The 14,559-nt window shown below is 38.0% G+C and overlaps 2 protein-coding genes across 3 annotated transcripts; one reads left to right on the top strand and one right to left on the bottom strand.

The window, feature by feature from the left end:
* Positions 1-737: 737 nt before the first annotated feature.
* LOC134218165 (putative nuclease HARBI1) lies at positions 738-1,933 on the top strand. 2 transcript variants are annotated; one of them, XM_062697061.1, is made up of 2 exons: positions 738-892; positions 1,039-1,933. In XM_062697061.1, the coding sequence occupies exons 1-2, from the start codon at positions 851-853 to the stop codon at positions 1,834-1,836; spliced, it is 840 nt and encodes a 279-aa protein (XP_062553045.1). In that variant the 5' UTR covers positions 738-850; the 3' UTR covers positions 1,837-1,933. The 2 variants fall into 2 exon arrangements, with proteins under 2 accessions (XP_062553045.1, XP_062553044.1); XM_062697060.1 differs by having other exon boundaries at positions 738-907.
* A 1,379-nt stretch (positions 1,934-3,312) lies between these two features.
* LOC134218164 (uncharacterized) lies at positions 3,313-4,588 on the bottom strand. The gene is made up of 3 exons (XM_062697058.1): positions 3,936-4,588; positions 3,645-3,871; positions 3,313-3,589 (listed from the first exon to the last, which is right to left on the bottom strand). The coding sequence occupies exons 1-3, from the start codon at positions 4,378-4,380 to the stop codon at positions 3,413-3,415; spliced, it is 849 nt and encodes a 282-aa protein (XP_062553042.1). The 5' UTR covers positions 4,381-4,588; the 3' UTR covers positions 3,313-3,412.
* Positions 4,589-14,559: the final 9,971 nt, after the last annotated feature.

Genomic DNA, 14,559 nt, shown 5'->3' with positions numbered 1-14,559 from the left:
GAATTGCGTACATAATGTAAAACCAATTCAATAAAAGTTCCGCGGAAAAAAAAATCCAAATTTCGTTTCGTTTCGAAAAATTTCGAATTAAATGGACCTTGATTTCGTATCGTTTCGAAGTCTCGAAAGAAATCTATATTTCGTTTCGTTTCGATCCGAATCAACATAGACATTTTAAATTTCGTTTCGTTTCGTTTCGTTAGGAAAAAGTGTGTTATCGCATACCCTTAATTATATCACTAATTCTGATGGGAGTCCACGAGTCCAACTTTGGTTTATCTTAACTCCCTTTCGTTTCTTATTGTTAAAATAGTATTTAAGGGGTATAAACTAATTAATTCATTGAAACAAAAAGGAAAAACACATCGTCATCCGGTCCCTTTCTTGGGCAGAACTTCTTGTAACCCTCCAATTGCTCCACAAGCATATTCCAACTAAAATAAAATCACAATGGGTCGTATGAATAAAAAGTAGTAAGTTTGAGTTTACTACATTTTCAGTAGTAAACGTCACTTGTGGAACATGTTCGTATGAATAAAATACACATTACTGCACTACTCGATTCGAACATACTACAAACATCTCATTCGGTATGAATAAAAGTAGTGTTTACTATTTGTCCACGGTAGGCAGCTCCGGAGGTTGCTACATTGAGAATTTGATCATTTGTTTTGAAATATTTTAAAGTCTTTTAGCGCAAAAAAAATGAATTTGAACTCAGCTTTATTTATAAGACGATAACTTCAAATCACTTTATCGATTTAGTCGCGAAAATGTCCAATGGTTATCTGATTATTTTATTAATGACCGAGAAGACACAAGAGGAGGTGGGTTAGGTAATTTTCAGAAAATGAAAATTTTCCTACGATATGTGGGAGATCCAGGTTTCCAGGTAAGTAATATGAAGGTAGGAAATCCTCTCAGTGGTTTCGTTTCGACACAAGCGGTGCGCTAAAGAGAAAAATCCCACTGGAAAATTAGTGCTTATTTCTGATATAAAAGTTCAAACTTTTAAGTTGCTTCAAATATTTTTTCCAGGTTGGTGTTGGTGAAGACATCGGGGTCCATCAATCAACAGTTTGCAAAACTATTTGGCGTGTTTGCCAGCAAATAATTTGTAAATCTAATGAGTGGATTCGATTCCCGTCTACAGAAGCTGAATTCCGTGAGGCGAAACGTAGTTGGAGCCGCAAGGGGAAAATTCCAAATGCTGTTGGAGCTATCGATTGCACTCATATTAAAATCGAGCGTCCACATAGGCATCCAGATGAGTTCATCAACAGAAAAGGATTGGCATCATTCAACGTTCAAGCTACGTGTGACGCTAATGACATCATCACTAGCATCGATTGTTCTTGGCCAGGATCGGTTCATGATTCCAGGATTTGGAAGAATTCAGACGTCTATAGAATCATGTCTGAGAATACTTCCGGAGCACTTCTTCTGGGCGATGAAGGATACGCAATTGCTCCATGGATAATGACACCATATAGGAATCCAGATTCTGCGATTCGAGAAAACTACAATAAAATTTTTTGCCGGGAACGCGTTGTTATAGAGAGGGTTTTTGGTCAGGTGAAACGACGATTTCCATTTTTACAAAATACTGTGCGCATGGCTACATATCGAGTGCCCTCAATGATTCTGGCCTGTTTTGTACTGCACAATGTTGCAAAATACCTTCAAGATGAGGATTTCGATGATGTCGAAGATAATGATGAAGTGAACGATATCGTTTCGGATGGAATTGGTGATGCGAGAGTTCGCGGACAAAACAGACGAGAAGCAATCGCTGTATTTCTTAGTGGGTCGACTTCTATTGCAGCAGATGAGTGAAACCACAAGTATATTTGAATAATGATAAGGATGTATATAAATGATTCGTTTTTTTATGTTTAGTTCTGTTAATATAAATTGTTTGTTTTAAATTGCATTCACGAATACTCACCGGCTCTTATTAGCAATTACAGATTCTAAAAGGATGAAAGAAAACATATTGCAACTCGTTTACTTATTGACGTCACGGGAACTAATTGACGCTCCATTTAAGATTCCTTCGGTAGTTTCTTCCGCAATTCATACAAAAGATCTTCCTGTTCATTTGGACGTTCCTCCTGGAATTCATCCCGAATCTCCTCCTGGATGTCCTTCAGAAGTTCCTCCAGGAATTCCTCCGAAAGTTCCTTCAAGAATTCCTCCGGAGGTTTCTCCTGGAATTCCTCCAAAAATTCCTCCTGGAATTCCTCCTCTCTCCTCTTTTAGAAGAATTCCTGGAGGAACTTGCGGAGGAATTCCAGGAGGAACTTCCGGATTCTTTATACTTTAATAGTGTGTTTTGGAACTTCCGGAGGAATTCCAGGAGGAGCTTCTAGAAGAATTCTAGGAGGAACTCCTGAAGGAATTTCAAGAGGGACTTCCAAAAGAATTGCAAAAGGAACTTCACGAAGGATTGCCGAAGGAACTTCCAGAGAACTTGCAGAAAGAACTTCCTGAAAAATTCCAGGAGAAACTTCCGAAGCAATTCCATGTCCTCATGCCAGAGGAATTCCAGGAGAAACTTCTGAAAGAATTGCAGAAGGAACTTCCGGAGGATTTGCCGAAGGAACTTTCAGCTAAATTATAGGTGGAACTTCCGGAGGGATTCCAGCAGTAACTTTCGAAGGAATTTCCGGAAGAATTCCAAGCGAAACTTTCGGAGTAATTTCAGTAGGAACTTCTAGAGGTAGTCTAGAAGGAATTCTAGAAGGAATTTACCTAGAAATTCCAGGAGGAGCTTTCGTAGGAAATCCAGGAGGAACTTCTGGAGGAATTCCAGAAGAGACTTCCGAAAGAATTGCAAAAGGAACTCCAGGAAATAAAAGAAATTAAAGAAACTTTCAGAGAAATAAAATGAAGATCTGCCGCAGAAACTTCAGGTGGAACTTCAGGAGGAACTTTCGGCGGAATTACAGGTGGAACTTCCGGGTGGACTCCTTCTGGAGGAATTCCAGCAGGAACCTCCGCAGGATTTCCAGGAAGAACTTCGGGAGGAATTCAAGAATGAACTTCCGGAGGAAATCCAGGAGAATCTTCCGCAGGAATTCCATGAGAAACCTCCGGAAGTATTCCAGGAGGAACTTCCAGGGGAACTTCCGAAGGAATTTCAGGAAGAATTACCAGAGGAACTGCCGCAGGAACTCCAGGTTTTTAGCTTGGTGATTACTAACTCTATGAATAAAAAAAATCGATCATAAAGTGTTCCCAATGATAGGGATTTCGAACAATGGCACATAGAAAACCGTTTTCAAGAACGATCCAACTTTGTTGGATACAATAAAACACTTATTTTTATTTATCTTACGAACTGATTCGAAATAAATTCAATAAAAAAAATCCGTTTCCATATTCATATTGTTTGTTGTTAATAGCCTCTTCATTTCAAATAGCGGTTCAACAAGTCTCCAGCCTTATCAAGCACGCTCTCTAACTTGTCGTTGATTCGCTGTTGCTGCTCGAGGACTTCGAACTGCTTGACCAGCACCTTTTGCTGCAGTTGACTATTCGAGAGCTTGTCGGGGTCGAGTCGATGTTCAGATGGTTGGATACGAGCCTAAAACATCAAATTTTTAGTCACAATATCCATACGATTCACTAGTTTCACTTACCTTTCCTGTAAACCGCCCAACTTTTGATGGAGGTGGTATGAATTTCTCTTGTAATGGCAGCGATTTTCCGGCAGCAATTTGACCGGATTCTGTCAAAACGTTGGATGTTCCTGAATCGTTAAGCGCCGCTTTGACCGGTGATTGTAAGATGTCTTCATCGTCGTCGGAAATAATCCCAATACTCTGCCTTTTCAAAGCAATAGCACTTGATCCCACCGAAACACCATCTGTGTGAGTACATTTAGGGATGAAATTAAGACACTTATTTGTTGCGACATAAATATTACTTACAGTTTACTTTTGATACTGCCGGATTTTCTTCAGCTCCCAGGAGGTCGTAGAAAATTTTTTCACCGGAATTTAAGCAAATTTGCCTATTACCGGTGGCCTTTTTGTCCGTCTTCGACTTGATCCTGGATTTCATGTTATTGACCTTCTTCATAATTTGTTTTTCTGTCAATTCCACTCCGGTTTCCAGCAAGAAATGCATGGCCATCTCCTTAATCGCTCCTGCTTTTAGCTTCTTCATTTGCGGTGTTTGGCTTTTTTGTATCAAAACACTCCCGAAGCGGCGCAAAGCGGTTGCAAAACGAAAATCGCTTATCTGGCCCGATTTCTCTGCAAATCTCTTCGATGATCCATCCTCCTCGTCGTCTTCCATCTCCAGGTTCACCTCCGGGTATGAAATCTCGAGGTCCAACAATTGCTCACCGTATAATTGTGAATTTTCTGCCATTTTTTCAATTTTCACCGCACCTTGCCGGAAATAAATCGCGATACAAACAAGAGGTCAAGTGTAAACTAGAAAAACGTCGTAATTGAAAATAGATGCACTTTATGATTTGGGTAAAATAAATTTGATTTTGTTTTTTTTATTCTGCTGCGGTCCCCGTGCTTATCATCAAACATGGCGACTAATGTTATTTTAGAATCTGTGAATTTTTCTTCTGGAAAAGTGGATCAAAAAAAGTAAACAAAGAGTATATTATTTCGTGTTTCGATATTTTTAGAAATTACTCTAGTTTCATTTTTTGACATTTCTGCTCTGTGTAGTAAATACTTAAGTTCGAAAGAGCTGTAACTACATGTTCGAATTTATTTTTATTCATACCAAAGTTGTAGTTTACTCTGTGGATTTTACTTCTGAGTAGATACTACAAGCATTCGGGTTTACTACTTTTTATTCATACGACCCAATAGCACATACACCAAAATCAGAACGTGTCTTTTAAATAAAATTTGATAACATTCGAAAAAGCTAAAAATCCATGACAGGAGGGAGGAAAAAATGAAGCCAACCACGCCAGTCGATTGCTGCGATCCGATCTGGGAATTGAAAACCAATGTGTTAAGAAAAGTTGTATTGCTAGTCATCTTCTTCTTTTTGCCTTTCTCGTATACAAAGTATACGTAAACGCTATATGATCGCTCCAAGGATGTTATCGATCATTTAGTAATTTGCGTTCGATCATTTAGTAGTTTGTCAATAACTCATTCCAGAAGCGGAATTTCAAAATGTGTTGTATGGTGAACTTCAAGTGCGAAGGCTTTTTTAAAACTCTGCCTAATAGTTCGTTGTAAGAATTCAACTAATAACGCAGTTATAACGCTAGTTGCAGTAACTTTAACTAAATGATTGGAATTTTTTTATCATTTAGTCTAAGTTACTGAAACTATAGTTATAACTCCGTTACTAGTGGAATTCAAACAACGAACCATAAGGCAAAGTTGCAGAAAAACATTCGCACTAGAAGTCCACCATACAACACATTTTGAAATTCAGCTTCTGGAATGAGTTATTGACAAACTACTAAATGATCGGACGCGAATTACTAAATGATCGATAACATCCTTGGTTCGCTCCAAAAATGAACTTTTTATAGGAGGCCCGGAGACCCATAGTGTTATATATCAATCGACTCAGTTCGACGAATTGAGGTGATGTCTGTATGTGTGTTTTTTTTTTATTGAGTTATGACACTTTCGTCTGCACTTCCTCGCAAAACTGCTTGGAAACATTCACCATCTCCCCTTGCGGCTTGCTAGGGGGATTGGGCTCTGGGGTTCACGCCTGCTAAGTTACCTTCCACAATTAGGTAATCTTGCTTCTATCGAAGCTTGCTTCCACCGTGGTTGGAGAAAAAACCCTCGACTGAGGGAAAAAACCTCCTTTACTTGTTTTGTTACCTTGCTTCCCCTCGGACCGCAAGATAACTGTCTACTTCATGGATTATACCATTCGAATTTTCCATCTTTCCATCCTATTCGTGTCTTTGCCTAAACTTCTCCGGTACTACCAATATGCTTTACTTCGGAAAAGTCGGCCTGTTGTGCTGTTCAGCACCACTCCTTAATACTATCGCCGGTGTACCCAGCCTTCACCTTGAAGTGACTGGTGCCTCGGCGACTTTAGCAGCTCATTCTTCACAATCTACTCCGCCTCGTGCCAACGGGGAATCTAACAGTGCCCCGGCGAAGGAGGTTCTTCCGATACCGACGCCAACCAGCAGAGTGCCAAGGTCAGTCCAGCGATTCCGGGGGAGCAGGGCGTCCGGTTCACTGGTGCCCTGACGACCCGTAACTGGTTGTATTTCATCGCGAACTGTGTGTGTGTGTGTGTGTGTGTGTGTGTGTGTGTGTGTGTGTATGTGTGTCTGTGCGCAAAAAATGTCACTCATTTTTCAGGCATTTATCCTTAACCGATTTTCTCGCAACAGATTGCATTCGACGAATCTTGTCTAATTTTTTCCTATTGAAAATTGGCCGGATCGGACTATTGGCTCGAAAGTTATGGCCAAAATACATTTTTTTATAGAAAAATCGCGCAAAAAAGTGTCACTCATTTTTCAGGCACTTATCTTTATCCGATTTTCCGAAGTTATGGACAAAATACTTTTTTTTTCATGCCAAAAGTACTTATAAATTACTTACGAAAAAACGAGAAAGGTACCATCACCGCTAGGTGGATTAATCTGGGTTTTTTCTTCTATGGCTTTACATTCCAACTGGAACATAGCCTGCTTTTCAACTTAAATAATAATAAAATTAAAATTAAAATAATAATAAAATTTCGTGGTGGCTCAAGTCAATTTAGTTTTTTGAGCTATTTTCAATTTCGGAAAAAATCTAACAAAAGATATAAACGTCGAAAACTATCGCAACAATCTATATACGGAAGCTTTTGGTGTGCTCTACAAGTCTTGTGAACATTGCTATTTGTTCCGTTCACGTTTTGTCCATGTAAAAGTGATTTTCAAGCTTTTAAGTGCATAAAAATACTGTTTCCCCCAAATGTCGTTGTTCTGCAAAATTCTTGAATTTGTGAAAAATCATGACTAATTAATTATATTATTATTCCTCTTTTCTCCCTTTTAGTAATATCATTGTCGATGTGCGATTTACCGTTAAATTCTTAAAATCAGAAGCTGAACATTTGTCACAAATTTTATCCGAATTAGCTGAAAATTTGACAGGAGACTTATTGCAGTATAAGAAGTATGATTCTGGGCTGACCGGTTGAATTTTTGATACTTTTTTAAAACATGAAGAGGTCTAGTATGTATCTTGTGTGGCAAGTACAATGGATACACTATGCCCAGGGTGTCGAGAAAGTCTCCAACCCGAAAACATACAAGACCGGACGGAGAATTGAACTCGTTATCTCCGGATTGGCAATCCTATGCCTTTGCTCGCAAGGCTACTTGAGACCCCAGTAGTCATATGGCTACCATTTCTGTCTTATACGTAGGAGGCCGTGGGTTCAATGTCAGGCCCGTTTAATTATCCTACTTTGAATCCTTGTCGAATAACATAACTTAGACGAGGTATTTGATTTGGTATTCAATAACAATAAATTCGCACCCATTTTTCTCAAGTTTTTATCACTTACACCCGTTTGCGTTTGGCCCCCTCATATAGTAAAGAGCATTGACTGGGTCCCAGCCAGGCTAAACCAGAAATTGTTCAGAAAAAAATGCTGGTCTAGTACGAACTGTACAAAACGACCATCTTTACGAACGTTGGCCACCTGCGGTCATTGGAGAGTAAGAACTGTATATTAACTCTAAGATTACCATCAGAAATGGTTTAGACAACAATTGCGCTGCTCTAAGACGAACTTTACAAAATTAATATTTTTACGGACTTTCCGGGTTTTCCGGAAGGCTCATGCTCATGCTCATTCTCAATTAGATAAAGAACTAATTTGGTTGTTTGGTGCGAATTGGCCATCTGACTGAAAAGATATCATACTTTTGTTCAATATGTTGTACTTTTTACAACAGTTCGTCCCGAAAGGTTAAGAAAATTGAGCACGACTCAAAACGACCTACCGTAAAATTCATCTTTGAAACATATAATTGAAATAAAATTACAATTGGGGTAACAGACCCAACAATGGAGGATCTAAGCAAGCTCAACCACTATTTCTTCGATGACACCAAGTCTGTAGTTTATTTCGCTTAGAGAAAAATCAGCAATGATTCAAATTGATTCAAAAGCAATGATTCAAAACTTTGAATATGAATCTAAACCATTCATTTTTCCAGCAGCTGTTCTAGATTCATTTTTTTTTATAACAGTTGAGTTTCAAAAGCCTAAAACTTAAAAGCTTAAAAAAAATGACCCACGAATCTATCACGAGATTCAAATATTTTTCAATTGTTCATTGTCCATACACCAAGGATGATGATGATGATCCCACCACATTCCCCTACAAAGGTTAGAGCTGGACGAGTTATCGTTAAGATATTTAATCAGTTTAATCAATTTAATCAGATTTACAAAACTGCGCACGAAAAAAAAACATAATTAGCCTAGATTGTATTGACATTTTTCGCTAGAAATGCCCGTCAATTGAACGTCGGGATTAGATCTATGCGTGTATTTATTTAAATCATCAAAAATGTGTTCAGTTTTACGATTATTTAATTTTTTTTTATTCCTTTCTTTTATTTGGTAGGCACTCTGTGTTACTTAACCGCTACTGTGCCGAGATCTACTGTGGTATTCTGCAGCCAGAATCTATTTTTAGATTTTTCCATTATTCATTGTTGTTGTCGTTGCTGGTCCATCTCGTCGTGAGTCCATTGTGTTCGTTTTGTCCATGTCGTGTATCCAATGATCGTTGCATTATCCGGTTGGCATTTATCCGGGTAACGTTTGGAGGAATGCCTCCGAGAAGAACAAGTTGTCAGTCGTCATCAGGCCGCCGTGACGGTGAGGCACCCCAATACGCCACAGCATAGGCTGCGCATCCGGCGACTGACGAGGGTTTTGGTGGAGGGGCTGGGAATCGAACCAATGACCATTCGCTTGAAAGACGAACGTGTTGACGGTGCAGAGCCGAATATGAATACTCGCTTAACTTTTCGAGAGGACCTAAGTAACATTTTTTTCATGAATTAATTTGAATAGCGCAATCAACCTAACAACATGAAAGCTATTGATTGCAGTATTCAAATTAAATCATGAAAAAAATGTTACTTAGGTCCTTTTGAAAAGTTAAGCGAGAATATGTTTAGAAGTGAGGTGACAAAGAAGGCCGATGGGCTTCATAAAAAATAATCGAATATTTACAGCTCTGCTTACAGTTAATCCTATAAAATCCATCATCATCATCGAGGCGAAAGTTATAGTTTATATGTGCCCCAATAAATAGAAAATAAACATTTGGTCATGCTAAGTCACTTCGTTAAAATATACGTGTCTATCAACTAAAAAAAAATGATCAGGATGCGTCATTTTATTGCCGGATCAATATACTTTGCAATTACGGTGCCTTTTTCAACAGCAACACAATTATTTCATTAAATTGAAAAAAAAAACAAACATGAATAGAGCACTGCTGGGAAAACCAGCGAGTTTGTTCTATCTTGCTCAAAATTTATCTAGATTAGTGTTCGAAAATTGTCAAAGAAATGTTTTTTTATTGTCTTTATTAAAGAGACTTTCAGCCCTAGGCTGGCTCGTCTCCGGATTAGCAAAGAAACTGAATTACCACTGATTCCACTCTAAGTGTAAGACTACATTCGAAAGCTCATTCTTATATTTTAAACGAAGAGTGATCCAATCGCAGTAGAATCCATCATTGTTATCCAAAATGATAACTCCAATCATTGTTGCAGTGTTCTAATAGATTTGGTATTTTTCAACTCGTGTTCATATAGTTGCGATTCCCATTGTTTTCATATGGGACTCACAAAAATAAAGTATTTTAGGGATACTTTACCAATTTTGATGCAATTCGCCACCTATTTTGTTTGACTTCTATGACAGGTCAACACATTGATAGATAATATGGGTTGCTGCGATTAATGCGAAGATTGTGCAAAAAAATCACTACCGCAACTATAGCAACACTCAAAACTATCGGAACTTTTACTCTATCATTCTACAGTTTTGCTGAACCTAATAATGAGCTAAATCTTGTGGCTTAGGTATGAGCGCAATTCGTAATTGAAACTGTCAATCGATATTCATCACTATTCGTGATGTACGTAGAATGCATTTGTAATACTTGACTACTCCTAGAATTCTGTAAAGTGGGACATCGTTCTTGTTCTGTACTTTGAGGTGATAGAGTGTTTTTTATTTCATTTGTCCATTGAATTCAACTTCTGATTTTTTTTCCTCAAATTTAGTCATATTCCCCATGGTCACGAGTACAAAAACCTTTCAACAGCGCCATGTGCGCTCCCTCTACTTCGCTGATATATCTCCGTATCAAATTTTAACCCTTTCTTTGAAAAAAGCCTGCCGGGCTTGATGACAATTTAAGCTAATAATTAGACTGCATCAAATTCAATTTTGTACTTCATTTCCAGGCCCGAGTTCAATGGAGAAGGGGATCCGGACAGATGATGCTCGTCATCGTGACCATGCCATTGCTGGCATGTATTCACTCATTAGCTATCGCAGATGCGAGCATTGAATAGCAAGAGGCAGGCAACTTAATGAAGGGCCATTGCGACTGAGAATTATGACATTTTGACGAGGTTTGAATAATTAAATGTTTGAGAAAGTGAATACGGGTAATAAAAAGTGGATCGAGAAATTATTTTCATGATGCAAGTGAACTGTCACTATGCATATGTTACAGTCAAGTAGTGGAATCTAATGCAAAAGTGCTAACCTCGTTCAGACAGGTAATCAAATATTTGTACAAATAGGCCTGTACACAGGATTTTATTTTTACACGATTTTTTTTCGCTCGTGTTTTTTATCGTGTGACTTCAATTTACCACCAAACTCTTTGCAACATGTTTCAAAAAATCCAGGATAAATCAAATGATAAAAAATCACACGATAATTGATATGCGTTAAACATTTAGGATGAGTGGAAAATTGAGAAAATATAAATCGTGTAAAAACAAAATCCAGTGTATTGTATTGATAATTATTGTAATCATAAGAATTCATTTGACTGATTTAGATTATTGTATGCAGCAAGCAGATTATAATTCAGCAACAAAGCTTCACAACATCTCGATTAAATCTTGGCATATGCATAATGTACAAACTCCTGTACATAGGAAGCATACAGAAATACAATGATTTATTACAGATCTTGTATATGAACATTGAACCTGTAATGGGTTGACGGGTATTCGGTCTGCAGAGGTAGGAGTGGCATAGAGAACCACCGACCTGACGTCCCTCCGGCTTGGCAGACAAGTGGTGCCACTCTGTTGCAGGTTGGAGTGGTTACCACACTGGTTAAGGTCACTCCTGACAGAATCCAAGTTTCAAAGTGCTCGCGTTTTCGGGGGCACACCACTCGATACGGAGGCGGCGGACAATCATTTTTTTTATTCAGCTTTGCTGCGTCGCAGCATGCGTGAAAAAATAAAAATGACAGTTGTGAATTGCGGGACATGAGCATAGGGTACCCCTGCAAAGTACCCGCAGATTCCTTACTGTTATTCCCGTAGCACAGGTGGGTGAGTGTTGGGCCACATTTTGTGCCAGTATGACCCCTTTTGTGCAAAGGTGGTGCATGGGGAGCGATGTGGAGGTGAGGCTATAAGAGGGAACGCAATGCTCAATAGTGACACCCCTGATGAATATATGACTTCATTGCTGACCGAGGGATATGATCGGAGAAGGAGTCAGCTTTAGTGGGTGATACCATTCTCACACTACCTAGATTTGCCTCACCAGGTGTCTGAAAGCAGATTTCCTTTAATTTGTATAAAATTTCCATGCTTTTTGTGTTATTTGATCAACATTTTGATTTCTCTATGGAAAATGACTATGTGGAAACAATTTCAATTATGGGGAGATCCCCCAGTGTCGGATACCTAAGCCATTATCGAAAAATTCTCAAACTGTCTGGGTTTTGTTGACTGACAAACCGTAAAAGCAAAATTTGATAGTTCATGATTCATATGAACCATTTTCGACCATTTAATCATGTTTTTCAACAATGCATTTTGATTATGAATTTTGATGCTAAATTTTACGGTTCATAAATGTGTATCCTTATACCTGATACTGTTGCGTTGCGAAATGTTTAAATATGACCAAATCCCTATTTCTTTAACAAACAAATCATTCAGAGTAGTGATATATTAAAGTCGCAATGAGTTGTAGCCGTTAAAACGTTTTAGAAGAGGTTATTGGGATCTCCAGATAAATTGCATACAGTCAACCAAAAATTCCCACCTTTTTCAAAATCATCTTCAATTTTCTTTGTATTATTTTTCTAAAGCTTCTTGATACTTCAGCAAAGTGAAACAATTGAATTAGAGTAAATTGAACAATACTGCTGTTAAAAAAATATTGTTTGCTCACATGAAACATGTTACTGTCCGGATCTGTGGGACAGCTCTTGTGATACCGAAATTGATTTCAGACTATATTTACAAAAGATATCCATCAAATAGTTATCGTTGTCCAAAATATAACTAAAATTAATCATTTCTACATTATCAGATAGGATCTAATCCATTTTAGAATTGCTGACAACAATCTTCTGCAGTAAGTTAAACAGCAAAATTTTATAAATATTTTTTTCTATCTGCATTTAAAAAAAAAAACTAAAACATGGAGAACTGAAATTGTTTATGAATTTTTTTTCCTCAGATGATGTCAAAACTCTGAATGATAATAGACACCTATGTTTAGGGCGTCTATTATCATTCAGAGTTTTGACATCATCTGAGAAAAAAAAAATTATAAACAATTTCAGTTCTCCATGCTTTAGGCTTTAGGAGGGGTCCTCCTTAGCCGTGCGGTAAGACGCGCGGCTACAAAGCAAGACCATGCTGAGGGTGACTGGGTTCGATTCCCGGCGCCGGTCTAGACAATTTTCGGATTGGGAATTGTCTCGACTTCCCTGGGCATAAAAGTATCATCGTGTTAGCCTCATGATATATGAATGCAAAAACGGTAACTTGGCTTAGAAACCTCGAAGGTAATAACTGTGGAAGTTCTCAATGAACACTAAGCTGCGAGGCGGCTCTGCCCCAGTGTGGGGATGTAATGCCAATAAGAAAAAAAAGAATATTTAGGGCAAATAAAACTATAAGGAATTATAATAATGTCAAGATGAAGAAATATTTTTTTAGTCAACCCACATGTTTCAACTCCCCTTATGTACCACCGTTCCTAATCCCTGCTTTCATTATGATTTCAATTGAATGCCATCTGCAATGCATCAATATCACACTAAACCCCTCATAGCTTTTCCTACATTGTTGAAAACCCTTCACTGCTCGAAAAATGGTCGATTGTCTGGTGAAAATGTGTCCGAGCTTCGTCGCAACCGAGGTATGTCGATCTGTGAAGGGGTGGTAGAAAGTTGGAATTTGCTTTGTATATTTTCACCATGATGGCGATCCCGTCTTTGTCGATTGAGTCGGTTGGTTCTTCCAAGTGGTGTTAATTTGAGATAAGTCGATTCAGGTTTGTGTTATTGGTAACAGTGAAGAATACCGGAGCCACATAGCGGAAATGGATGACAGTAGTGCATATATAGCGGTAAGATTTTGATTTTAAAACAATCTCTTTGCAGATTGGATGAAATTAGAGAAAATACTCTGAAATTTCATGCATTATTGGAATAGATTTATGATTACCATTACCGGAGTCTTTTGTATCTCACTACAAAAGATTCGGAGAAAATATCGTCAATACGCGTTATCATTGGCGTAACTACAGTCCCCCGTAACTACAGTCGCATTAATATTGCTTCTCTCTGGTCATATAAAGGCGTAACTGTAAGCAATGCAATGGATTCTCTTCATTAACTCTCTCTACGAGCTAGTTGAATCTATTTTATCAAGTTTTCAAACTTTGAACAATTGTTAAATGTTAAGATAAAAATGTTGAAAACGAAAAATATTAGACTCCCTTGATTCTCCAGGTCCAGAAATCTTTACTTAAGGAAGTTGAGTAGGAACAGTGATTTCAAACTGATTCAATGCTGATTGAATAAATAATAGAAGTAAAAGACTGAAAAAAACAACACCATTTCTGAAATTTTGATTGAATGGTGAAAATTCTAAGGAAATACTGAATCCTAATCTTTTTTTAGACTACATAGCGGTTTCGGTAGGGTTAGAATAGAAGGTGTACAAAAAATCCAATTTTCCAATCCTTGAAAAGGTAAAATAAGTTATTGAAACCCACGGATGCAAAAGTAAACTTGTTTTTACTGCGTTACAAGACTGCAACAGCCGAAAACTACACGTTCCGTTATTTTCAGAGTTTTAAGAGTATTCTTTACTAACCAGAACGTGTGATCTTAAGCTTTCTAACATGGTCCTAGATGCATGGCCTTTCTGAAAGGATTATTGAGGCATGCCCAGAGATTTCAAGGAGAGGTAACTAAAATTTAAATGGGAAAGAACTTGTAATTCTTTTAGTTGGAAACTCCAAAGACTTCTTTTGCTTCACTTAGTTCCTTTAAAAC

This window comes from Armigeres subalbatus, chromosome 2 (assembly GCF_024139115.2).
Source record: "Armigeres subalbatus isolate Guangzhou_Male chromosome 2, GZ_Asu_2, whole genome shotgun sequence".
NCBI lineage: Eukaryota > Metazoa > Arthropoda > Insecta > Diptera > Culicidae > Armigeres > Armigeres subalbatus.
The sequence above is the reverse complement of the archived record's forward strand: the minus strand, read 5'-3'. Positions and strand labels throughout refer to the sequence as shown.

Bases quoted from the DNA above. Each gene is read 5' to 3' on its own strand.
- LOC134218165 (XM_062697060.1), top strand. From the start codon at position 851: ATGAAAATTTTCCTACGATATGTGGGAGATCCAGGTTTCCAGGTAAGT. The intron at 908-1,038 runs GTAGGAAATCCT...TATTTTTTCCAG, and splicing joins TCCAGGTAAGTAATATGAAG to GTTGGTGTTGGTGAAGACAT.
- LOC134218164 (XM_062697058.1), bottom strand. From the start codon at position 4,380: ATGGCAGAAAATTCACAATTATACGGTGAGCAATTGTTGGACCTCGAG. The intron at 3,872-3,935 runs GTAAGTAATATT...GTACTCACACAG, and splicing joins GGCAGTATCAAAAGTAAACT to ATGGTGTTTCGGTGGGATCA. The intron at 3,590-3,644 runs GTAAGTGAAACT...TTGATGTTTTAG, and splicing joins TTGGGCGGTTTACAGGAAAG to GCTCGTATCCAACCATCTGA.